The sequence below is a fragment of the Acanthopagrus latus genome, chromosome 20, assembly GCF_904848185.1.
Source record: "Acanthopagrus latus isolate v.2019 chromosome 20, fAcaLat1.1, whole genome shotgun sequence".
NCBI classification, from domain to species: Eukaryota; Metazoa; Chordata; class Actinopteri; order Spariformes; family Sparidae; genus Acanthopagrus; species Acanthopagrus latus.
In genome coordinates this window covers 1,030,678-1,058,117 of record NC_051058.1, presented here as the reverse complement: position 1 = coordinate 1,058,117, position 27,440 = coordinate 1,030,678, and the positions used below count along the sequence as shown (strand labels likewise).

Below are 27,440 nucleotides of genomic sequence, written 5' to 3'. Positions count from 1 at the left end.
GAATCCTATGTAACATGGAGGTCAGTTAAGGTGGAACTACTGTCTTCCAGCAACTATCCATGCAATATCTCATGAGACTTTTCCAGCTTTTGATTTTAGTATTGTTTCTTATATGAGGCTCCTTTTTCAACATCAAGTTCAATGTTGTTTTTCGAATTATCCGTGCATATGTATGGAACTAAGTTTGAAGAGCTTTCCACCTTAACTCACCTCCATGTTACGTCGCATTTGGAGATCGACACTTCTCGACTGGCAGGACGGCGGCGAGTGGAAAAATACAACTGGTAACATGAGTTGTTTAAAAATGTTCTTTTTAGTAAACTCTGTGTACACAAACAGTGTTCTCAATACTCGTGTTCATGTGTAGAGACCCTGGTGATACTACAAGCAAAGTTTCATGTTGTGTCGAGCCTCCTTAGTGTTTTAAAAAAAGCGATTTTGATGCTAACATAGTCGACTCGCCGGGCTTCGCCACAACGAGCAAGCTGCTGCAGGAGAGTGGTGAGTTGTGTTCTCTTTTCAAGAGAAATCCGGCAAAGCTAGCAGATGTCTGTTGCCTGGAACAAAGTGGGAGCTGGGACCGTATTTATACTGTTGCTGAAGTTTGGTGCTGTTCTGAGCATTATCTGCGGCTATGAGTGACTTTTTGATAGTGGTTTCTCGATGGAGGCATAGACTGTAGTGTATTGCAGTCTTTTCTGAGGTTGCTAAAACTACATAAGCTATCTATCTATCTATCTATCTATCTATCTATCTATCTATCTATCTATCTATCTATCTATGTGTTGCATAATGAAAAAATAATCTTTAAACTTCCCCTACACACACACACACACACACACACACACACACACACACACACACACACACACACACACCATGTGAAATGAGTCATGTTGAATAAACCTTCTTGTAATTGGTCAGATCCTGATCCACCTCCACCATCTAAATATTTAACAGACAACTGTCCCAGTTTTGCAATTGTCTGACAGCTGTTCAAGGAAGATGGAGCGACAGCTGCTTTTACTGGCCTTGTTCTGCATCAGTCATGCTGCATTCCACAGTGAGTACGGGTCAGTACCAGGACACACAGGACAGAGAGGCCAAATAGAAATGTGTTTTATGTGTAATTATTCAAACAGACCTTTGTTATTGTTACTTTTCACTACTGAGCCTTTCATAAGGCAGTGAACATAGATGTAAAGTAGAAGTCTCTCTGATCCAAAAGTTTTAATTCGATAACTGTGCTGTTCAATAAAAAAATCCCTTTGATGAATAATACTTGTATGTATTATAAATGATTTATTGAAGGGCTGCTGCATTAGACTGTGCCTGATGAGCATTAACTCAGTGTGTATAACTCAGTAATGACAGCTGTTTTTTTTCTTTTGTGTTTTTTTTTTTTGACAAATGTTTTTGACAGAAAATACAAGACAGAACAAGGCATTAAGAACAAAAATGCACTTGATAAATTTCAAAATATGCAAATATTAGTGGAATATTTTGACTGTTTCTCATCATGGCTTATAAGGAAAAGAAAAGAAGAAGAAAAATGATTGACAATCACATACATGCACAGATGAACACAGATTGTACCCCTCATACAGAATGCTCCCGTATTTCATGATGTGGCCATTGATTTAATGAAAAAAAAAAGCAAAAAAAGAAGAAAAAAATGTAATAAAATGAAATAAATCAGTAGACTACAAAGCTGTGATGAAATCCCCCCCTCAAGAAATTACATAAATGCGCCCCAAATGTTTACAAAAGTGTTATATTTCCCTTTGATAACACATCTAAGTCTCTCTAAGGCAAGGCACTGCAGTAGCTCCTCAACCCAGATTCGCTTGCTTGGTCTGTGAACAGACTTCCATGACAGTGCAATTTTATGTTTAGCTTCAACAAGACAAAATATGGCCATCTTCTTACTGCTATTATTACGTGTACAGCTTGCTGCAAAACATCCAAAAATACAAAGTTTGGGACTTAGTGGAAGTTGTTCCTTAATAAAGAAAGATACAATTATAATGATCTCTGAAAATTATTGAATGAGGGTGCATTCCCAGGTGCAGTGAAACAACCTTCAACCTTTTTGTTTACCACATTTGACACAAGTATCTAATGTATTGGGGTAAATGTGATGCAGTAATTCTGGAGTGAGGTATGTTCTCATCAACCATTTTTACTGGAGGAATTTGAACTTTGTATTTATTCTTTGTACTTGGCATTGGAAACATATATCCTGCAGTGATATCCTCATCAAGGTCTGAACACCATGCTAATCTTTTATCCTCTGAAGATTCTTTTCCCGCAGCTATGATAATCTGACACTTAGAGATTAATCCAGCTGCTCCATAATGGTCACAACTATTTTTTGTAAGGAATTTTGGCAGGGAAGATTTACAGAGTTCTGTGTCTTTGTTATGAAGCTTCTTATCTGCAGATACTTGAAAAAATTGGCACGTTGTGCCATTCTGTCAGTGTATTTCTAACAAAGGGGTTTGCAGTATGCTTTGTCAGAATGGCTACATTTGCAGAATAAAGGTAGAGGTATAAGGGGATTTTAGAAGTTGTGATTTTCTCCATCCACTGCATCGGTGACTCCTGTTCAAACCAATATGCGCTTGCTCTTAGTTGGGCAGCCAATAGTGTGTGTGTGTGTGTGTGTGTGTGTGTGTGTGTGTGTGTGTGTGTGTGGGTATATATATATATATATATATATATATATATATATATATATATATATATATATATATATGTATGTATGTATATAGTATCCCTGGAGGAAAGGGAGCTTTAACCCACCTCTGCCATACGGTAAGTATAACAGGGTCATGTGCAGTCTTGAGCGTCTACAGTTCCAAATGAAATTACAAAAAAGTTTTTTTATTTTAACAAAGAAATTATAAGGGGGAGCAAGTGGGATGGTATGAACAAGGTACAGGCACAAGGATATTCAGCTTCAGAACATGTACATATATATCATATCGGAACATATATTCATTATAAATATGTCCAATCATGGAAAGTGGCAAAGATTTCCATCTGTTAATGGATTCCACTACTGTCTTAATCACAGGATTATAATTAGTTGGTGTCATGGATTTTATTGTAGGTGTGATTTTAACTCTAAGGTATGTAAAACTGTCTGTAATATTCCTAAAAGGAGTACAGAGTGGTGGATTAAATCTCTCAGATCTTTTCAGAAAAAGGATTGTAGACTTAGATGTGTTAACCTTATAACCTGAGAAGCTGCCATGGGTTCCTATTAAAGTTAGAGTAGGTATAGATTCTTTCAAGTCTGTCAGGAATAGAACTACATCAAAGGCAAATAATCCTATTTTATTCTCAGTATTATTAATTTTGATACCAGCTATCTCACTGTTGCTTCTGAAGGTTCGATGGCCAGGATGAAAAACATGGGAGACAAAGAACATCCCTGTCTTGTACCTCTGGAAAGAGAGAACTGTTATGATACCATGTAGTTGGTCATTACGTAAGCCATGGAGTCATGATATAAAATTTTAATCTTCTTTTGTCTTTTAATGAGTACACTCATAACCTACCTAGTTTGGAATGAGGATATATGCTTTTAATTGATCATATTCTTTGTATACTTTTTATATCAGAATATCTTGTTTTTGTTCGGCCTTGACCCTGAAAGCAGTTAAAACAGTGACCGAGTCGTGCCCACAGTTTGTGTGCAGTGTTTCATCATGTGTCAACATTCATGTTCACTGTGAGTGTAGGTGACTCTGTGGTTAGTTGGGGACATGATGTCTTTAAGGTTGTGCAACAGTGACAAAATAAATACAGAAAATATGTGTTCTGTTTCTTATGAAATATTATTTAGTTTTACTACCACACATGAATACAATGACGCTGATCTGGGACCATTTTTAAACCTTGTTCCACGTGTCCTGAGGTGGACACCTGGATGCCAGTCGCTTATCATTACAGGAGCATACTGAGCACTTTGACCCTCAGCACATATTGATGACAGTATTGGGGATAAAATCTCAATCCCCTGATGATAATTTTGTGGGTTGAATGTGCGGTCTCTCCACCAAATAAAATCATGAGGCTATCTATCAATAATAGTTAATCCGAGTCTAATCTATTTTTGGGCTATGAGCCGTGACAGTGGACGGGGTAATGTTATCAGCTCGTCTTCAGTCGGGATGACTTCTCCATTCCAGAATGTCAACATGAATCAGACTCTTTTACATGAAAGATATCTATACGTTCCACCACAGATGTAGGTAGTGATTTATATATATTTATATAATTCAAGCAAATATAAAAAGTTAAAATTGGTTTCATGTTTTCTTCTATAATGGCAGATGGACATGAACGACAGTCTATATAAGATCACTGCACTACATAAAATCAGTTACTTCACTAATCTCCTTCTTAATCTCACATGTTGGATGTACATGAGTCGAAGCAGCCGACATACTAAATCTGTTCTTTTCTTTTTATCCTGCTGTTCCGTTGCAGATCTTTCAGAGAAGGTTTTTACCTTCCCGCTGGACAGTGGAACGGCTAATGTGAAGTTCACTGCCAATGTAGAGCAGCCCATGACAGCTTTGACTGTATGCATGAGATTTCATTCTACAAAGACCAGAGCCCAGTCTCTGTTCTCTCTGGCAATCCCATCTGAGTCCAACGCATTCCTCCTCTATAAGCCCTCTGTTGGTGTGTACAGGCTGCATGTCAAAGGAGCGGCTCTCGATATCAACGGGTTGCCCGATGAAACGGGGGAGTGGAACTCTGTTTGCTGGACCTGGGACTCCACTGATGGCTTGACAACACTTTGGGTCAATGGCAAGCGTAGTGCTCGGAAAATTCTGGGGCGTGCAGCCACTTTCACCGGTTCCCCCAGTATAATTTTAGGTCAAGATCAAGACTCCTATGGTGGAGGCTTTGACCCGAATCAGTCCTTCTCAGGGGACATCACAGATGTCCATCTCTGGAACCGGGTCATCTCTCCTTGTGAAATTAGGTTTTTTATGGAGGGTAACGCCTTCACTCCCGGAAACATCCTAAACTGGAATAACCTGCAGTACACCATCAGTGGCACTGTGCACGTGGAGAAGAGTGACTTTGATAAACTGTCATGCTATTAGTTTAGTGAGACAACACAACAGCCTGCTGCAGGCATCCAGAGCTAACCAAGTAACGCATCATCAAAGACACGTGGCTTATGCAGGATTTTAAACAGATCTGTGAGTCGACTGGATTTGGCCTTGAAGACTAATCTCACTAAATAAAATCTGTCAGTAACTTGTGCTGGTGTCTTTACTTCTTATTAAAACCTTCCTTTTGAAAAGGTTTTGATTAACTCTATGAACTTATTTATAAAGAACATAAGTATACAAATGCAGAAATATAAACAAACCAAATAATATACATCATAAAATGCTCTGCTGTTAAAGGTAATAGTTCAGCTTTATGGGAAATTCACTGACTGCTTTCTTTCTGAGAGTGAGAAGAGAAGATTGATATTTATCTCATGTCTCTGTTAGGACATACACTGGACTGGTAAATGATTGGCCTCATATTAGGACATTTTATCATGGGCTGTTTTTCAGTATTGATGAAATTTTAGCTGATAAATAGAGCCTAAGCTAAATTGCTTCTATTGCCCTAAAAAGCACACAGTACAAAACAACGATATGATTTATTGATTGCTGCCAAGATGGTGGTGTAAACCACGCAGTCATTTGAAATGAACTGTGTTGTGTGTGTCCTGACAGTGTTAACTCCATCCTTTGCTGTGATGACTGAGCCTTTCAAGGATGCTCTCTCATACCTCGTCACCATACTTTCATCTGTTACCACTGAACCATGTTCTCCCAGTCTTCTGTTGCTCATGTCCCAACATGTTTGAAAGATCTTGTGACATCTAATACAGAATAAGCTGATAACTTTAAAAATCAGTGAAGCTGAGGAGGTAGAATGTTAAATATATACAGTTTTCAATTAAGTGTATGTATATAAAAAATAATAAGCAAGTAATAAATTGTTTTCTTTATGTTTTTACACACTAGATTTTTAAAATCAGGGTTGTTTTACATTTAAATTATATATATATATATATATATATATATATATATATATATATATATATATATATATATATATATATATATATATATATATATATATATATATATATTATTAATTCAACTTAATTCAACTTAATCCTTATCCAATATAAATTTGTACATCTAAATGTAAAATATACACATTTGTAAGCCAACCAGGAGCTAAAGGTGTGAAAACTACAATATTTGCCTCTGCTATGTAGTAGAGATATCAGTACTCAACTGAAGTACCCCAAAAAGTATACTTGGGATCAGTACTTCAGTAAATCAATCAGTAACATCCCACCACTGCACACATTGTCCTCCTGCAGGGGCATAATGTATGGAAAAAGGTGGTGCCAGGAGACTTTGAGTAGAGACTTAACAACAGTAACAGAATAACAACAACATCAGTGACAACAGACCACAGTGGAATATGATTAATTAGAAAAAAACTTTTATTTTCATGTCCCCAACATCAGATCCCATCAGGAAAATGCAGAACAATATGGAAGTAAAGTTCCCAAATAGACCCAGAGGCTTTACAGAAGGCAGCACACACATGGCAGCCGAAAGGTGAACAGACAAACATCTGATTCAAAGATTAAACAGTCCAGGCATACAGAAGTAGGCTATTGCATTAGCAAGAACATCAAATATCTGCTGGTGTGAGCATCAAAGTGCTTCTTCATGTTTCTGAACCATCAGTTTGTGTTTCAGCTTTTCTTGAATTAACAATCTGCCAAGAAGCATCAGAGGCAATGGTAGCATGACGGCTACAATCATCTCATATTATTTGGTTTGGTTGAGACGGGTAGCGGTGCAGTGTTATGACAATGGCATTAAAATGTCCTGTCCGTACAGTGCTGTCCCTCAACAATCCACAAGGCACATTAGATTTGCAGAGCGTCATATCTCCACACAAAAGAAACATTTACTATAGGTTAATCAGTCAGGAGAACTGAAAATCTCAGAACTTTTTCTGTGTAGAGCAGGAATCAGACCGCTTATGAATTCATCAGTCCGCTTATGAATTCATCAGTCATGAGGATGCAGATATGACTGAACGATTGTTCCCGTGTACAATGCTGAAAGATGTGTTACAAAGCATGAGGTATGAGCACTCTGCCAAAGGAATTCATTGCAGATAACTAAGCTTAGCTTGTAACACAACATTCTGTAAAAAGCACTTGACATATATTCATACATGTTTAAGATTGTTGATGTGAGGCATGTTAGTCATTCATTATGTGTGTTATGCAGACTTGGTGCGGTAATCCTGGTATTGGAAAAGCAAATCAGTGTGGCTCTGTTTGGCCTGGTCCTACTGGGTGGCATTATGGGGAGTGTAAGATCCAGCATATTTTTGGAGCTTGATCTATGCAAGAGATTAAGCTCAGGGTTTTTTAGCCTCTGCCACTTAACTTTTCACCATTCTTTTATTTACCTGTCCCTGAGCTTTATGAGTGAAATTCACTGGAGTTTAACACAACTAAAAATAAGTTGTACTTACTTACTACTTTGGCTAACTGGTAACCATTATGGATTCCTTTTTATATTCACCAGGCACAAAATTTACGACCAAAACAAATCTCATGCACAGCTACATGTACCTGATCTGACACTGGTAAGTGATGATGGCAAAGCCTCAGCCATTTTAATGTGACAAGTATTTACTGGGCTTCACGTGGAAGACTGGATGTATTGGATGTACTGGATGCATTGCTTGGTAGTTGGATTTCAGGCCATAATATATGTTTAAAAAAAATGTCCAAATATGACTTCAAATGACCATTTTGTACCAACAAAGTATCAAAGTGTTTTAGTCTTCACAAGACCAAACTATAGCACCTAAGACCACTGGAACATGTTGTTTTAAGGCAGCACAGTAGAGCAGTATGGCTGTAATAGAAGCAATTAGGAAGAAATATTATACAAAAAGCACCAAATGATAACAGTTACAGACTTAGAATCCAATTTTTAAACCCACAATATGAAACCTTTAAAAAAAAAAAAAATTAAAAATTAAAAAAAAAAAAAATTGTCTTACTGAATTCAGAAGTAATCATCTCCACTTGTTGGGTTTGGTAGACTCAGGTTTTGCTGCATCAGTCTTACTTTGTTTATTATGACCAGTAGCTTATGGTGTTTTGAGAAGATGATGGATGTGTACCTGACATTACACTTCTTACACTTTTGTTTTCAGTAAACACACCTACTGTGGTGACTCTTGGCATCTGACTAAGCTGTAGCTTAGCTTATATGCGGCTGCATATATGAAAAGACAAACAAACAAACAAACAAACAAAAAACTAACCCTGAAAAAATCCTGACAAAAGGTTTCTCTGCTATTTTTTGTAGTTTTAGGTGTCCTTAATAACATACTAAATGTTTACCAAAGTTTGACCACTAGAAAGGTGTCATTTTTAAGATGGTGTCCACGATGGGCAGGAAGCCCTTAAAATATCCTAATTCCTTCATTATTTGACCTAGTCAAGTAATCTTGGTGTCTATGAATCCACTGGACTTGTCTAAATTGCATACTTACGGAATACATGATTTTGTAAGATTAATCTAAGGTGTTATCTTTGTTTGGGGTGAACCAGAGATGTAAACGATTTAGCCTATGTCACGTAACTCCTACTCAGTATGTGTTTTTAGACACATACCCTTTTTTTTGCTAACACACAAACTTGACATTCAATGTAAAAGTTATTGCACTCAAAAGTAACTTAAATTGAAGATGTATAATCTTTATCATAACAACTCTGAATTAGCCCGAACAGAGGCCTGTGCGTGAACCCTCTAAAATAGTTGCTTATTTCAATTTGAATAAGGTAATACATATGTAGTGCATCCTCTATAGATGTTTTTGAGTATGAAGGTGACATTATACTAAACCCAACAAAAATAAATTCACAATTTTCAGCAATTCAGAAGATGGAAGACAATACTGACATCTGATGTTGCTTGCCTCACTGAAATGTTGTTGGCAGCACAATGTATACCATTTTGCTCAAACAAAATTCATCCGTGACTACTTAAACCATCGACTTACGTACCGTTCGCCATTATGATAATGCAACAGTTGTTTTTGATGGTTATAGGCATAGGTGTGATTGGCAAAGGACAAAAAAGCAGGAAAATATACAGCTCCACTATGTCTCTCTTTACATTTACTTTGTCCTGTTCTCAGCTTCAGCTAAGAAAGAAATAGTTCACACCACACGTCCAAAATTCTAAGAACACAATGTTTCCCCTAGATTTTATAGTAGCAGATGTGGTCTGAGTTGGTAACCTAGCAGCACTAGGGGGTCCAGAATCTAAGACATGAGACAAAATAGCTGACATTGCTGCTTGAAAATATGTTAACCTCTTGAGCATTAGAGAATTTTTTTTTTTACCATTATTTTCTTTATGATTATAGATTTTTTTATGGAAACAGCATCTGTTTCAGAGGTCAGTGACATGACATGGAAGCTATCGAGAAAAGAATTGTAATTTCTGCATATTTACATTCATGTAAAGTAGGGGAAGCACTAAAATACAATAAAAGGCTGTGTCTCATTCGTCCAGTTTACTTATACAATCTGCTGCTGGTTTGGAGTCACTGGGCCATATGACATGGAAGATATTGAATAAACTGCAATTATTTTGTATATCTGTGCTAAGTTATTTAATGACGGTCTCTAAATCAGTCTCCAGGGATTCAGTGTGAGGCTCTGTGGGGTGAGCTAATGGTCCTGCTGCTAACACTGGACAAACCTCAGTAAAGTCGTGGCTAGACCCGAGTGAATAGCTGCTGAATAGCCAACCTAAAACTAACTAACACCCCAGTTCGATGAGTCGCCTACTGTAGCCTTTGAATAGGTTAACGAGGATTTCAGTCACTCAGCTTAAACGGTGACTTGTAGAGATGATACAAATAGCAGTAATGACAATAATAATTGATTTCAAGATAACTTAGGGTGTAATGCTTTTTTGCCACAGCGCTGAAAATCCAGCAACAGAATGCATATAAGGGAAACACTGACACATCAGATAACATTTGCTGGCTCTTGGGTTGAACTCTTCTTTGAATGACTTTCCGTCATGACAAATGGATGGACTACTTGCGGAGTGACATAAAGACATGAATCAGAGACACAAAAAACTTTGACAGCAGTGGCCGGTCATTATGTTTACCAATACCTGACCCGTGCCTTGCACAGACGTTGGGATGCAGATGAGGACATTGTCAAAGCTGCAGTCAAGGCCTCAGCACATCAGCCCACCCTTGATGGGGAAGGATACAGACTTGCTTATTCTTCTCCTTTACTATGCTGGGACGAACAATAAAGGCCTCTATTTTCATTCAGACAAGTCCAAAGCTACTCAAGTGTACAACATGAGCGAGATGAAACAGAACCTGGATAGTGACTTGTGTTCCCAGTTGCTGTTCAATCACGCCTTCACAGGATGTGATACAACTTCACACATTTTTAGCGTTGGAAAACAGACAGCATTAAAGAAACTTGTGAATGGTGAATCAACCATCCAGTCCTGTGCAAATGTGTTTTTGCTCCCATATCAAACAAGGAATGTCATAGAGGACCATGGGACCAAGGCAATGGCAGTGTTGTTTGGCAGAAAGAGTACCAATTCACTTGCCTCTTTGCGTTACAACCTTTCTAGCAAGAAAATCGTTAACGCCAAATCATTTGTTACCCCAGAACGTCTGCCTCCAACTAAGTCCTCACCGGTTTTTGCCAGTTATGACCAGTAAGACTGCTGCCCCAGAAAGCCTCCTGCAGATGATCCACTGTAATTAAACAACTGCTTGCCGAACACAACGGTGCAGTTGCAGAGCATATGGACTACCATGCATGCCTGCTTGTGGACCATCTCAAGTTGGGAATTGTGAGAATCACTATAATCAACCCCTATGGGAGGAAGAGTGTGACGATAGTAAATCTAGTGAAGGTCACAGTGCAAAAAAGGATATAAAAAAAAATTAAACCAGAATAAGAGGAAACAACTGAAGAACATAGAAATATGTATAAGGTTTTAAAAAAATATAAAAAAAACAAAAGGCAACAAAACAAAACGCATTATAAAAAATATAATGTATAAAATGTATAAAAAAAAAAGTAAAACACAAAAAAATAAAAGGGGTTAGCAGTACTGAGCCTTCACGTGGCAGCCCTGTTTTGACTAATTTTACAGTACCACACAGTTGAATCTCTTCTTTATTGGAATCAAAAGAATGGTTATGAACCACAGAAACCACCAACACTAGGCAAAACGATGTGAGGGTTAGGGTTAAAGAAAGGAGAAATACGCAATTACTTATGGGAAATTGGACCTATTTTTTGCATAAACATGCTTGTAACTGCTTTAATAAATAATTGTACTTGTTATCACTTATCTATCTTGCAAATATGCTAATTAGAATATTACATGGCCAAAACAAGTATCAGGCACCAGTGTTCCTGGTTTAGGAGGAATACAAAGGAGTAATGGTCATTTTAAGGACCTGACGGCCGCCATTTTGAAAATGGGCCCCTTCTTGGAGTCAAACTTTGTAAACTTTTAGTATGTTTTTTAAGTATATCTAATACTACTGTAAACCACTGAGAAACCTTTTGTTAGAATTTTTTGGGGGTCAAACCATATTTGCAGCTGGCTATTAGCAGAACAGGCTCAGCTAAACTACAACTTGCTGGGCGTTGAAACCTTTCATGCAAGAATCGTCAACATAGGTAATCACAAAGGAAAATTTTTTTTTTGTTGAAAATTTGTAAGTTTGTACACATGAAAATCATATATGATATATATATATATATATATATATATATATATATATATATATATATATATATATATATATATATATATATATATATATATATATATATATATATATATATATATATATATATCAATCAAATATGTTATACTAGAGTTAGGTAAATGTCCACCACAGTGGAAACCATGCATCAACAGTATGAAAAGTGAGCGAGCACGAATGGAGAGGAATAACTCTTAGATCCTTTATTATCAGTATTTTAATCATATCGTTGTTATAGATTAAGATTAAGGCATATCCGTCCTGTTATAGCAATATTTAGATAAAATCTAAAGACTATTTAATAGTGCTGCTTGATAAAACCAATTTAAGTTTAAATTGTTTCATTATTTTAAATAAAACACAAACAAAGGAAAGGAAAAATTAAAATAATCTCAATAGACAGAACATATCCTTTGTCCAGTACAGTGGACAGATGCACTTCAGCCATTCAGACTGAAGTTTTTGTTCGACTTGTCTGGTTTTTGGATAACAATAAGATTTAACAGTTATTCCAGAGGTACTTGCTACATCTCATCTTCCCCCCTCAATTTTTAATTTTCAAAAGCATACCTTATGATGACAAAGAGATACAGAGACAATAATCAAATGGAATTGTGGACGAGGCTTTGGAGATCAAACTCAAATGGTTAAAAACAGCTCCCAAATATCCATTGTACTATCCACTATAGTGGACACCAATGTGTTAAAAGACATCTGTGTGCCAAGTTGAACCTTCTGTGTGAAAATAATGATAAAGAGAAACTCAGCATAGTAATGCTAGATGTTCATATGAGAAGAGTGCAGTGTTTTATCAGTCTACGTATGTACGTCATATAGTTAAACATGTGGCCTGTACAACAATATATCTGTCTCCATATATATATCTGTAAAACATGGTGTCCCTGAAGCGACAGCCTCAAGAAAATCTTGGAAAATGAAGGAAAATTAAATTTGCAATTATTCTAAATACAACATGTGGTCACAGTGATTGATGTTTAGCAGAAGTTAAATAGTCTCTCTTTGAGGAATTCTCTGGATTTACAAAAAACTAAAACAATTACTGATAACATTCCCTGTAATAAAGTGGAGATTCAATTTGTCAGCATGTAGTCACATTAATCAATGCTGTGTTGATTGAAAAAAAAAAAAAACTTTAAAGAACTTCAGGTGAAGTTAGCTTTTCTGCTGTGAATTTTTCAGTGCCAGCCAAAAGCTCATCAGGCACATGTGAAGGCAAAGCTTAAGTGAAAGCTAACTGTATGTCTCAGTTTGGCATACAAATCTGATTGATCCAAACCAGCTCCATACAACAGTCCTGTGAAGCTACACGGGAGACAACATTAACACCAGACTCATGAGTAACACTGACTCTTGATTGTACAGACAAAACTTGTGTGGGCGCTAAAACTTTAGATAAACTGTGACATGGATCTGTCAGGGAAACTGCCAAAGACATTTTCTGCCAAGGTTCAGTCCAGTAGAAACCACAGGTGTGGGTGCTTCTGCAAGGTAAGATGAGGCAGACCTGAGCGTGCACAGCAGGTTCAGGATCCAGGTTCAGGACTGCTGACTGCTCCACTGGTTGGCCATAGGCCTGCGGAGCAGCTCCTCCACATGGCGCGCCACGTCCATCGTGTCATCCAAGTCGAAGTCTCCATCTGCATCCAACATGGTGTCAGTCCTGAGAGGCGACAGCCAAGAGAGATACATTGATTTCAAGGTTCAAATTTTTTGTTAAGGTGTCCCTTTAATTCAATCAAGCTTAATCCAATCAATCAAAAAAAAACACAGCCAAAGCTGTTAGAGCCTCATTTTTAGATGGATCCATATCAAACTGCAGTCCCTCACAGATACCAGCCAAGATCCATCTGGCAATGTTAGTTTAGAAAGTGACGTAAATGAATAGATCCATCCTTTTATCGACAGCGCTGTACATAACATGGGCATACTTGATTTAAACACATCAAAGCAGTTGCTGATAAAAGGCACAACTACTTTTTATTTAACCTGTTTGCATTCTTTCAAATACATGTAAAGTAATCTTAAAACACATATAATCACCTAGCACAAGTCAATTTATAGCTGTTGTTGAATCATTTGAGTATAGGCAATGTGTTTTGGGCTCTTTTGAAAGGTTTCTCAGATGATTTTCCCCCAGTCTCTCAGAGGCTCTGTAGGTGCATCAGCATTAATCTATAGGGGAACATGAGTTTATTTATTTTTCCCTACATCTTAGATAGATAAAATAAGTCTGCAGATTATGGAGGACTAATAAATAAATAAATAAATAAATAAATGTATAAATAAATACAGGAATAAATAAATGCATAAAAAAATGAATAAATAAATACTGAAATAAATGTATAAATAAATAAATAAATAAAAGAATGAGTAACAGAACAACTAAATACATAAATAAATAAATAAATGAATACTTTATATTTATTTCTACATTTCTGTTAACCTGCATTCATTTCTGTATTTCTGTGTCCATTTTTCTGTGCGGAGCTGATAGGTTTCACTTTCACTTTAAAAGTCTATGCGTTAACTTCCAGCAGGTACGTTGTGCTGCGTATCTGCTCTGTCCCAGCTCCAGAGCCCTCCAGAGCATATCAGCAATTCAGCTGAATTTTGCACTGAGCAGACAGGAAGTCAAGCGGCGATATAACAATATAACATCCGGTCACTTTTCAAAATAAAACATTCCGTGTTGACACCAGCTCACAAATCTCAAAAAAGAGACAAACACCAGCTCCTCTGCTAATCCTTCGATTGGGAACTATGGAGCAGGAAATATGATGATGCTTACAAAGCCCTTGGGTTTACCGTGAACACGATAGGAAATGAGTAAAGACCCGTTTGTGTTTTATGCCTAAAAACTCTGGCAGGACAGCATGAAACCATACAATCAGGTGATTGTATGCAGAATGCTGCAACTTGTGCAGTGGTTTATACAGATAAATAAATAAATATCATCAGATTCTCAATAGTATTTCAATTCGGGGGGCGTGAAAAAAATTTTGTCCTCTGGGGGGACATGACAAAAAATAATTGAGAACCACTGTGTTAATGAGGTAGGAGGTCCTAACCTTAGTCAACAGCATGATTGGTCAAATCAGAGACCCAGACAAATGCAAACGTTCCCCGATCCCAAGCTGTGCTGTAAAGTGGTGTTAATTTTATCTATACAACGTACACTTGAACTGTTATAGATTTTTTAAGGTGAGCCTTGTTTTAGGTGGTTAAATTTCGCTTTTTCTCTGGACCCTGTTCACTGCAGTGCAAAGCTGAGTGTCTGGGCTGGAGCGGCTCTCTACTTCTGAGGAAACAGAGGCTGCGCTGATCGGTGATCCATAGAAGATGACCTGTGCTGGCAAACTAGGCAGACGCTCTGCTGACTGTTCAAAAAAAGCCATCTAGAGTTAAAAAAAAAAAAAAGGCTGAGGCCACTAATGTAAAGGCAGCCTGCTTTCATGATAGATAGGTAGAGAAAACCATGAATCCATTAAATAAAGCAAAGCAGTATGCTTACATTGATGGGTAGACCCCAAAGCTGTTGGGGTGGCTCACAGAGGGAGAAGCTGTCTGGTCCATGAATGTGGTTGCTCCTCCACTGGGTTCAGGGTTTGGGGTGGTAAACCTAACACACACATAAACCACACATTATTACAGCAATTAAAATTAAAAAATAAATTCACATGTCTGCAAAAGGTCTACAGATGGACAAAATTGTATGATAATAACCAAATGCACAACAAAGAATGTTACATCAGTTATAAAAGTATATTGGGACAACTTAAATACATATCTTAAATGAAAGTTTAACAAATTGGTCTCAGGTGAGGGGCCAGACTAAGTATGGTTCACAAAGACCCCATGAAAGACAGAGGTGTAAGACTAGAGATCCTGCCTGGAGGAAGCCCGGGGCCCATGTCTGGAGCCAGGCCCAACGAGGATTGTGACAATTCTTCCTCCCCCATCCTGTAGACCCACCATCCGCAGGAGAAACCGTTAGGGTCGCAGTGGAGGTGATGGGCCTCGGCGCGCCAGACATGGGTGGCAGAGGCTGAAGGAAGGCTGGGGCGGAAAGAGCCAGAGCTGGTGTGGGAGGTTGAGCGTTACCAGTCGGATCTGGTGGGGCTTGCCTCCACACACAGGGGCATGACTCGGAGGAATGGCCTCCTCGATCTGAACCCAGAACCAAGGACTTTCGGGTGACGCCAAAGCTCTTTTGGAAAACTGTCTGGCACCTTAGGAGGGGGAAACGGGGAACCATCCGAGCTGTGTACAGCAAGGATTGGACCTTGCTGACTTCAACTGAGGAGGTCATAGGGCGGTGGAAGGAGTACTTTTGTGACCTCCTGAATCCCACTCAGCCACCCTCTGTAGCGGAGACAGAGCTGGAGGATGATGAGGTATCATCGCCGATTTCCCTGGGTGAAGTCACTGCGGTACACATAACAACTCCACAGTGGCAAAGCCCCAAGGGTCAGAGAGATACTACCACAAATGCTGAAGGCTCTAGGTGTTGAGGTTCTGTCCTGGTTGACACACCTCTTCAACATTGCGTGGGGGTTGGGAACAGTGCCGAAGTAGTGGCAAACAGGTGTGGTGGTCCCTCTCTTCAAGAAGGGGGACCAGAGGTATCACACTACTTAGCCTTCCTGGAAAGTCTACTCCAAGGTGCTGGAAAGGAGGGTCCGGCTGGTTGTCGAACGACAGATTGAAGAGGAACAATGCAGATTCCGTCCTAGTCCTGGAACAAGGGACCAGCTCTTTACTCTAGCAGGGATCCTGGAGGAGGCCTGGGAGTACAATCTTCCAGTCCACATGTGTTTTGAGGATCTGGAGAAGGCGTACGACCAGGTCCCCAGGAAGGTTCTGTGGGAGGTGCTGCGCAAGTATAGGGTGAGGGGGTCCCTTCTCAGGGCCATCCAATCCCTATAATCTCAATGTGAGAGCTGCTTGTGTGAACTCGAAAGTTAAGTCGGACTTGTTCCAAGTGGGTGTTGGCCTCCGCCAGGGCTGTGCCTTGTCCCAAATCCTGTTTGTGATATACATGGACAGGATTTTGAGGAGCAGTCGTGGTGTGGAGGGGGTTACAGGTCGTAACCCGGCCTGAAGACTGCATTACTGCTTTTTGCAGATGATGTGGTCTTGATGGCACCATCAGCTGTCGATCTACAACGCTCACTGGATTGATTGTCAGCTGAGTGTGTAGTGGCAGGGATGAGGATCAGCATCTCTAAATCTGAGGTCATGGTTCTCAGTGGGAAACCGTTGGATTGCCTACTCTGGGTGGGGAATGAGTCCTTGCCCCAAGTGAAGGAGTTTAAGTACCTCTGTGTTTTGTTCACGAGTGAGGGTGTGAGATCGACCGGAAAGTCGGAGCAGCGGGTGTGGTGTTGCATGCGCTTCACCACACGGTTGTGACAGAAGGCAAAGCTCTCGATCTACCGGTCAATCTTCGTACCTACACTTATATATGGTCCTGAGCGATTGGTTAATGACCGAAAGAATGAGACCGCGGGTACAAGCGGCCAAAATGGGTTTTCTCCACAGGGTGGCTGGGGTCTCCCTTAGAGATAGGGTGAAAAGCTCAGCCATCCGGGAGGGACTCGGAGTAGAGCCGCTGCTCCTTTGCATGGAAAGAAACCAGTTGAGGTGGTTTGGGCATCTGATGAGGATCCCACCAGGGCACCTTCCTAGGGAGGTGTTCCTTGCACATCCAACTGGGAGGAAACCTAGGGGTAGACCCAGGGCCAGTTGGAGGGATTACATCTCCTCTCTGGCCTGGGAGCGTCTGGGGAATCCCCAGTCAGACCTAGCTGAAGTGGCCAGGGAAAGGGAAGTCTGGGGCTCGCTGCTGAACCTGCTGCCCCTGCAACCTGACTTCGGATAAGCAGCTGACCATGGATGGAAGAATGGATGGTTAACTATATCAACAGTAACTTCCAATAAGTTTGTTTGTTGCTTGCTTGTTTGGTGACAAATGTTAAAATAGTGTAGTACTGCTGTATCTGTAGTTACACAACTACAGCAACTTCAGCAACTTGATTGAGAACTGTTACATTTTTTCCTCTGTATCACAAGGTTACAAGGGGAATTGATTGTAATTTTCCCCTTATGCTTCATCTATTTTATAATATGGAATGTTGATGATGAATTGAAGACACTCAAAGCCCGAGGAGTGAAGATGCTCTGTAGTCTGGTAGTACAGCAGCAGATAGTGGCTGCAGATACTTATTTATCTGCTATCATCTGTTCTGTTTGTATTTTTCAACACTTGTTTGACTGAACTGATACCGAAACTCAAACTGAGTATATTTCTGTTGAGAAGAAAAGACACTTTTTGTGGTGTCTGAATTGTGGGTTGGTATTAGGCACTGAATGTACAAATACACTGTTTTGGTCTGCTAAATTCTTGTGTGGAGGTTGTTTTTATTGCCTGCTGGTTTCTGGTTGTAATTTAAGGGGCCATGCACTGCAATACATGAGTCCTTGTGTAAGGTTGACTTATAACTAAGAAAAGATTATTCTTGTCAGATTTATATTCTGACTGGCACCCTGGCATTGTCAAACCGCTACAGATGTTCTGGTGGTTTTAATCACCCGATGTAGAGCCTTCCTATCCTGGCCCTTGATGAACCATGACAGTTTTGATGGTTACAGTCAAGTCATGTTAAAAGTTGACCAGAATCTGACCTTGGAATTTAGCCTTTCCGAGTGTCCATAGTAAGTAGAGCATTGTCTGTGTTTTTTAAACCAGGGTCGTGGAGTGTGATAACCAAGATGTGTTCTCAGGGTTGATAATGCCAAGGAATCTATTACTGGTCACCTGCTCCACCTTAGCTTATGATGTCACATGGAGGTGTGTTGATTTTAGAAAGAAGGAGGCAAAGACAATCAGTTCCTTGGTTTAACTGACGCTGAGTGGTAGATTGTTCTCTGTGCACCACCCACTGAGAATGTTCCTGTGAACGTCATCATTGTCTGTAATGTGGCTGATGATGATGATGGTGTTGTCTGCATACTTCACAATACAGTTCTGTTGGTGTCTGGGAGTGCAGTCATGGGTTTGCAGTGTGCTAACTGAGAGTACATAGACAGAAGAAGCAGAAAAATATGATTGGACAGGTCAAAGTGAGGATGTGGGAGGGCTCTGTATCTGTCAGGAATGTTTGTATGATCATAAACATGCTGGTTGAACAGCTCTGAGGTCTGTTTGATCCAAATCATCAGCTGCTATGAAAAGTCCATCTGGTTGTTGAGTCATGTTGCTGCTGATGACAACATACAATTCCCATAGTCCTGTACATTTTTTTAAGTTCCCATCAGGGGAATGTACACAGCAACAACAAAAACTTGTGAATTCTCTGGGCAGATAATATGGGCCACATGTTGGCATCAGAAATATGAAAAATATATCTAGTGAACACCAGTGTTGGGTAATGTTACTTTTAAAAGTAACTCATTACATTACAAGATTACTGCCGTTAAAAAGTAACTTGTTACATTACTGTGTTTTCTACTGAGAAAAGTAAAGTGTTCAGCACTTAGAATTACCCAAAATTACCGACCAGCCTCTTTGAGATATGTTTCACATGTTGGTTATATTGTCTGGACAGCATGTAGCCAACTGTACATGTACCTTCAAATGTACTGACTCTACAGTCATTTTGAAGTGGCTTTACGGCCCATAATCGCTAACTGATGGATGTAATATACCATGTACAGTAGGGTGGGTATTGTCAACGCATCACGATACATGAGGCACGATACGATTATATCACGATACATTGCAATACGATGTATATTGCAATATATTGTGATATTCCACATAATTAATTGAAAATGTAAAAACAGAGCTATATTATATTGATAATTCAGCAGACAAATTGAGTCAAAACAATGTAATTCTAAATTTCCTTTTTTCAATTTTTTTATATTTGACAATTACCAAACACACAGATCTAGCTGCCATTACATCAAAATGATGTCCACTCTTGCACTTTAAATGGACACACTGATAATGAAAACAAAAAAATAATGTGCACAGTGAACTCACTGAGGATGGTTAGGGGCTGGTAGCGGACTGAGCTGAAATGTAGACATGAAAATAGAGTGCATATGCACAAGTACTCCTTATTCTTGTCACTCATTACAATCAACTGAAATGTATGACGTCTTAGACTTTATTGTCATTCAGTGTGCAACAAATGAACACAGAACAAAATTTTGTTTCAGGGGCTCAGCATAGAGTTAAAATATAAAAGTATATCAAAAAATACCACAATAAAAATAAGAATAATAAATAACAAAAACAAACATACTACATGCAGTTTAGTCAAATCGACATTTTTGAGATCAGGTAGTGCAAATATTTGGGTGACAATTGTCACTGAGAGTTCAGCAGTCTGATGACATGGGGGAAAAAGCTGTTATAGAGCTTTGTGGTCCTGCACCGAATGCTGCAGAACCTCTTTCCAGAGGCCAGCACAGAAAACAGTTCATGGTGAGGGTGGTCTCTGATAATATTCCCAGCTCGGGACATGCAGCACTTGGGAGTAATGTCCTGAATAGAGGGGAGAGAAGTCCCACTAATCTTCTCCACTGTCCTCATCACTCTCCTCACATTCCTCCAGTCAGAGGCTTTGCAGCTTCCACACCACATGGAAATGCAGCTGGTCAGGGTGCTCTCTATGGTGCTCCTGTAGAATGTAGTGAGGATGGATGGGACAGGAGGGCTCTCATCCTTGGCAGGAAGTGCAGACATTGCTGTGCCTTCTTGACCAATGCCTCAGTGTACACAGACCAGGTGAGGTTGTCTGTGATGTGCACCCCCAGGAACTTCGTGCTGCTGGGCTGCTGACCACCTGCTGGTGCTGGCCCTTAGGATGCAGTTGTGAGTCATCAGAGTGAACAGCAGGGGGCTCAGGATGCTGCCTTGAGGGGAACCTGTGCTGAGGGTGATGACACTGGAGGTATTCTGACCGACCTGCACTGACTGTGGTCTCTCAGTGAGAAGTCTAGCAGCCAGGTGCATAGGGGGGTGCTGAAGCCCAGGGGCCCTAGCTTGTCTACCAGATGCTGTTGAATGTTGGTATTTAACGCTGAGCTTAAGTCCAGGAGCAACATCCAAATATGAGTGTTTTTCTCCTCCAGATGTGCAAGGCTCAAGTGAAGAGTGGTGGAGATGGCATCCTCAGTGGAGTGGTTTGGCCAGTAGGAAAACTGGAAGGGGTAAAACGTGGCAGGGAGCCTGAGGCGATGTGCTCCTTTACCAGCCTTTCAAAGCACTTAATCATAATAGGAGTGAGTGCGATGGGCTGGTAGTCATTGAGTGATGTGATTTGAGGTTTCTTTGGCACTGGGATGATGGTGGCAGTTTTGAAACATGATGGGACTTTGGTGTGATCCAGTGAGGTGTTGAAAATGTCCATTAGGACACAAGGCAGCTGATCTGCACATTCCCTGAGGACCCGTCCAGGTATGTTGTCACGGCCTGGAGCCTTCTGTGAGTTGAGACTCCTCAGAGACCTTCGCACCTCAGCTATGTCAAGGCAGAGTGCCTTTTCATCCTGGTGGGGAACAGATTTCACAGCAGGAGAGTTGCTCAGTGCCTCAAACCTCCCAAATAAGTTATTTCATTCATTTAGGAAGTCCACATCATCGTCATATACAGGAGGGGCAATCCTGTAGTTGACGATAGTCCATATTCCTTGGTACATATCCCTGATATTAGTGGGATCATGGAAAAAGTCTTTTCCAACTGTGAGCACGCTTTGCTAGTCTGATGGCACGGTTCAAGTTGACTCTTGCTATTCTCAGTGCCATCTCGTAGCCAGACCTGAAGGCTGAGTTCCGTTCCTTTAGCATTTTATGTACTTCATCAGTCATCCAGAATTTCGACTGCATTGTCCGGGATTGATGAGTTTAGCCATGTCTCTGTCAGAATTATTGTGCAACAGTTCCTCATCTCTCATTTTCTTGTCAATTCCACCTGCAGATGATCTGTTTTGTTCTCCAGGGAATGAACATTTGAGAGGAAGATAGATCGAAGTGGCATTTTGTAGGGGTTAGCTTTTAGCTTAGCTGTTAATCCTCCACAACAGCCGCGCTTCCGCCTTAGGTCACACCACCTCTGCTTGCTCCTCTGTCAGCTCGTGATGCTAGGAGCATCCATAGCAACTGGGTCTTGTTGGCGTAGCACTCTGAGGCTATGTAAACACTCCAGAGTAGTCATGTCTGTGAAGCCTAAGTCACTAGATGATCGTAATTCCAGCAAGAGATGTCGATCATATATTAATAATTAGAGATTTTTGACATTTTTGGCATCCTAGGCGGCAGATTTTGAAATAAATGTTCTAAACTATCACGAGCCAGTGTAGACGCAGTCGAACAGGGTGCCACCATTGCGAGAAATAGTCAGTATGATGAAAATAAACTGTAAACATCCTGTAGTCCAATTAAAGGTGTTTGCGTCATATTTAAAATCAGCATATCAGGTAGCTGCACTGCAATGGTTATGTTTGACGTATTGTCAGAGACTATGGCGGGGTCCTTGCATTTTATGTCCCATTCTTCCAATGCACATTTCAACAGCTCGGTGATGTTTCTGCCAGTGTAGCTCGCATGCATTGCCTGCATCTGCAAACCTTAAGAAATCAGTTTCCAGTCCTCATCGATGTGGTGCATTGTGATCGGAATGTAAGACTCAGTGGCTCTCAATGTTCAACCATAACACATAAGGGCCACTCGTTCTGCTGAGCAAAGAGATGTTTTACTAGTTGCTTCACTTCTTCATACATCCTGGGCACAGCTACCTCCGTGATGTGCTGCGCACATACCTGAAGTCAGTGTTCTCAGCCACACTATAGAGGCGCAAATCATGACAAATAAAATGCACCACCGACTCTGTAATCTTCAGAGTGCAAGACGGGGTAGATGAAAGTCTGTTTGTGGTACTATCCAGCGTAGTTTGCCTTGCGCCGATAGGTCTTTTTTGCTGCAGTAACGCTATTGTATCTGCATGGCATCTGACAAGATGAGTTCGCAAGTTGGTTGTGTTACCTGAAAAATTTTATGGTAGCGTGACAGAGCAAATTGCACTTGCTTTATCCAAGTCCATGCTCCCTGGTTTGTTTTGGAAACTGAAGTGCACCCACATATTGGCTTTGTATTTTGAAGGGGCTGCTCTAATACCGTCAGTAGTAGTTCAGTAGTAGTAGTTCACAACCTGTTTAAAACATGATGTTTTTTTTCTTCACAATATCAATTTTTGGAGCTGAAAATCGATGTAGTATATCACGAAAATAAATATTGTCGTATCGATTTTTTAGCATAGCCCTAATGTACAGCTCTCTATTTTGCTCACAATCTGACAGCGAAATGGGTAAAGACATACTGCGTTAGGCACAGCTGTTTTAATAAAAACAGTGCTGAGTATACAATGTTTAAAATGGAACTAATGAACATGTAAACTATAAGTGCTTTCATAGAAACGATAATAGCACAAATACAATGAAATACAATGCTTATGGGATTTGCTCTTATTTTCGTGGGGACAAAAGGAAAGGAAAAGATAGCAACTTATCCAAGTACTCTAATGGATTGCTTTGTAACAATTTACCTCCAACACTGGTGAACACTGTCCAACCAATTTAATTGCATTTGAGCACCAAGCGTTACTTACAGTATGTAGAAACAGAGCCCTCCTCCTATGTCCTCTGACCTGTGGGCTATGTACTAAGTCTGCCCATCCAGTACAATAGCTTGATCCTGGATGTTAGGGGTTAGCTCTTGGTTTAATTAAGGTCCATTTAGCGCTGATGCTGGCTCCCTTTTCTCTTTTCTTGGAGTGGTTGCATTGCTTTTGGGGATGTTTTGCCCCACTGCTCTGGCTTTCTGATTTTTAATTAGTTTTGAAAGTATAGCAAAATTCATTGCAGACTCCTGTTTTAACTTCAAATCAATCATGCAGTATGATAAATCCCATCCTTTAAGGAGAGGTGGTTACTACCTACTATACACAATATTTTAAGACATACATATCTTAGCTACGTTAACAGTCTTCTGCTCTCTAGACAGAGGTGTGCTGCATCAAGATTTTGGAAATCAAATAGAAAATATACACTAAACTTCTGGAATTTGATACACATTTCACACACACACAGTTTATTTGAAGCGACTGACGCTTCCTGAGGTATTGTAGAAAAAAAAAATCAACTTACTCTGGCACAACTTGTTTGATCTGTGGTTTTACATATCCATCCACTGCTTTTGCTGTAAGAGAGACATACTGCCTTAAAAACTACATTTTAATTATTTCACCTTAACACTGTCATCCATGTACTGAGGCTTTGAAAGACTGCTACAACAATTCTGAGTTAAATAAAATGATGAGAGTAACATCAGCTTGTAGTTCCCTGTAAAGTCATTGTGCTGAGGTAAAGCATATTATTTGCAAGTGTGTGTACTGTGTGTGTGCTCATAGCAATCTAATGGTGATGTGAATGCAAATTAACATTGCTGATACATACAGAGTGGAGGGGTGTAGTACTTGGCGAAGACCTCGTCTTTGGGCCGGTCAGGGTAGAGAAACAAAAGGTGGTTCAGGTCGCTGATGCGGTCAGCCAGGGAGCGAATAGAGAAGTCCTTGGTTGTATAAGGCAACAAGTTCCAGACCAGCCTCTCACCTAACCAAAGACGAAACAACTTTACTATGTTTCCATGCACATCTAAGTCATAGCTCGATTAGGCCATTTAATTGGCTCCACCATGAAGTTGGCGATATGCACTGTTTCAGCTAGTTGCTACTGGACCTTCATCTGGTTGACCTATTATGTCACATTCCAAACAAGTTAAGAAGCAGAAAACTGGCCGCAGAGCCGATGGTGAATTTCTTGCTCTAGCACCAGCCAATGTCGAAACCTTCGTCATGTCCTTCCTGGCTTCCTACTACGGATTTATGCCATGAACAACTTCCAGCTAGCACAATAGTCTGACTTTTTCTAACTATCATGTAAATGTAGTGATTATTTTTCCCAAAGCCCATAATAAAATACTGTCTCAGAGATTAATAGGATTTATACTACCTTGCTTGTGCACGTATAAACAAAAAGCTCACAAGTGGAACTAGGGGCAGATACTGACAGGTGGCCAAGTGCACTTGGCGCTTTTCAGAAATGTTTTGTATGCGTCATTTCTGTGACATGTTATTTCACCCTTGGAATCACACTGAGCATAAGAGGGACAGCCACTTGGTACCTGGTTTGTTGGGGTTCTCAGCCACCCAGGCGATGGTGATGCCTCCAATCTCTGAGTCACTGAAACGCAGCAGAAAGGTGCCATTGGGTTTGGACAGCAGCATGTCCTGTGCCTGCTGCTTGTTTACGAAGCCCAAGATGGCCCTATACATACATATTCACACAGCATGTGAGTCAGTGCATCAATTGTGTTTTTTATATCCAATAAATGAATCAAAACCAGATGATTTCACAAAAGGAGCCTCAGAACTCATTATGTTTTAAACCAGTAAAAATAAAGAATATTTCCAATTATGACTTTTTAGTGAAACTGATTGATTATTCTTGATTTAATATATTTAAAGGGGACCTGGACCCATTTTACACATAGGAGTAGTTTTAAATTATATAAAGCCTTTTGTGTCTCCAGAGGAAGCTATGTGAAGTCTGATAAATGTATCCAAGTGATGTCACGTGGAAAAAGATGGCATCTCTGGTTATCCGGTGTAAATTTGAGTTTGACAAACGTTATAAGAGTGCAGTAACAAACAGGTGGGGGTACTCTGAAGCAGTTTAACTTAATACCCACAGAAATCTTGTTTTTGCTGACATCCAGTGGACAGACTCATATAGAAGTATAGTTCAGGACACTGGGACACCATTGATAGGTGTGGTTACAGATGCAACACTTCTGACAAAAACAACAACAGCCAGAGGTATTTAATGCTGTGGTTAGAGATGGAAATAACTTGAATGCTTGAAGCAGAGTGTTAGCCTGCTGCTAAATTGTTCTTAAACAGTACAAGCATAGAGCCAATGTACCCAAGTACACTGTCTTTTCAACATGGTTTATACACATCACTTCTGATTGGGTAACAACTCTAACACACCAACCACAGGAATGAAAATGTAGGCCTGAGATGAACTGGGTCTGCACAGAATCGATCAGCAGCGATTGCAGCACAGTGCATGTCAGTCAAATCTGTGATCCTGACTTACTCTGAGGTCACACATGGGCAACGATAATATCATAAAGTTCAAGGTGCCACAGTGTTTCTCCACCAACTGCAAAGCCTGGCTGTTGCCTGATCTAATAGCTGACTGGTTGGATGTCGACTCAACAATGTGACGTTTTCAACAAACTTTTTTCATTTTTGATGACTCTTATTTATCTGTTTTCGAAGGTTTATTATATAAACAGAACACATGTTGTGTTGCCAATGACGACATTTAGAGATCAGGGAGACTAAGTAGACTATATTCATTTTATAAACTGCACACAATACTGTTCATCATAGCTGTTGTCTATATTAACATTTATGAAATCCAGTCTGCTTAAGTATTTAGCAACAGAGAAACATTTTAGATGTGAAGCCCTGACACTCTAAATATCTGACATATCTGCTCAGCTGATTTATAAACAGCAGCAAACTGATAAGATACTGATACAAATGAGAATTCAGGTCAAACAGAGACAGGCTATGGTGTTTTGTATAACATTTTTTCTATAGCAGAAAGAACAGATGAAACAAAAGGACAATGAGAACAATAATATCAATAGTGTTTTGTTTTTTTTCAACACAGGATTTTTCAATATCATGTGCATTATCTCCTCTAAATAACACATGGATACTACTTGTAGTATTAGTATTTAGCATCTTAGTATCATTATCATATACAATACAACTTTTGTTTTCATGTGCATCATTACGTTGATTATCAGGTGCAATTTTATTTCTTTTGTACTACCTTTCAGTAACACAGAAACACAGTTATTTTCAGTGTCTTTGCCAGTATTACTCTTTTTTATTTGAGTTCATTTTTAGTTTAGTCTATTACTTAACTTGTCTTACTTCTATTGTATTTGTATAAGCCATTGTTTTTTCATGTTTACTCCTTAAACTCTATATATTTTGTACATTTTACTTTGTCCCGTACTACATTTTAGATTAGCTTAGATCATAAATCACTGTCTGAGTTGTCAAAAACAACAGTTTCTTTCAAAAAGGTCAGCATGAGTCATTACCCATCATTCCAGTGAGGCTTGAGATGCTTCTTCATGAGCTCCACAACTCCATCAAACCACTGCCAGAAAGTGAAGTTCCGTCCAGGTAAGCTCTCCTATAAAATAGTCAAATACACTCCATTAGTATGTTTTAGATTTTTTTCTGTCTGTGTGTGTGTGTGTGTGTGTGTGTGTGTGTGTGTGTGTGTGTGTGTGTGTGTGTGTGTGTGTGTGTGTGTCAGAGCATTTAGAATCAGCGAGAGTGCAGC

General features: G+C 39.7%; 2 protein-coding genes across 6 annotated transcripts in view; one reads left to right on the top strand and one right to left on the bottom strand.

The window, feature by feature from the left end:
• The first annotated feature begins 925 nt into the window (after positions 1-925).
• On the top strand, positions 926-5,290 carry LOC119009653 (serum amyloid P-component-like). 2 transcript variants are annotated; one of them, XM_037081123.1, is made up of 2 exons: positions 926-1,063; positions 4,501-5,290. In XM_037081123.1, the coding sequence occupies exons 1-2, from the start codon at positions 1,006-1,008 to the stop codon at positions 5,127-5,129; spliced, it is 687 nt and encodes a 228-aa protein (XP_036937018.1). In that variant the 5' UTR covers positions 926-1,005; the 3' UTR covers positions 5,130-5,290. The 2 variants fall into 2 exon arrangements, with proteins under 2 accessions (XP_036937018.1, XP_036937019.1); XM_037081124.1 differs by having other exon boundaries at positions 975-1,073.
• A 7,160-nt stretch (positions 5,291-12,450) lies between these two features.
• Positions 12,451-27,440, bottom strand: part of LOC119009634 (signal transducer and activator of transcription 5B-like) — a 35,984-nt gene continuing 20,994 nt past the window's right edge. For 3 of the 4 annotated variants that reach the window (XM_037081091.1, XM_037081093.1, XM_037081092.1), the window contains exons 14-19: positions 27,193-27,287; positions 25,189-25,331; positions 24,462-24,617; positions 24,153-24,204; positions 15,452-15,559; positions 12,451-13,600 (exon numbers count right to left, since the gene is read on the bottom strand). In XM_037081091.1, the coding sequence (XP_036936986.1) occupies positions 13,477-13,600; positions 15,452-15,559; positions 24,153-24,204; positions 24,462-24,617; positions 25,189-25,331; positions 27,193-27,287 (678 nt within the window). In that variant the 3' untranslated portion in view covers positions 12,451-13,476. The remainder of the gene's footprint in view (positions 13,601-15,451; positions 15,560-24,152; positions 24,205-24,461; positions 24,618-25,188; positions 25,332-27,192; positions 27,288-27,440) is intronic. The other variant, XM_037081094.1, reaches the window with a different exon arrangement.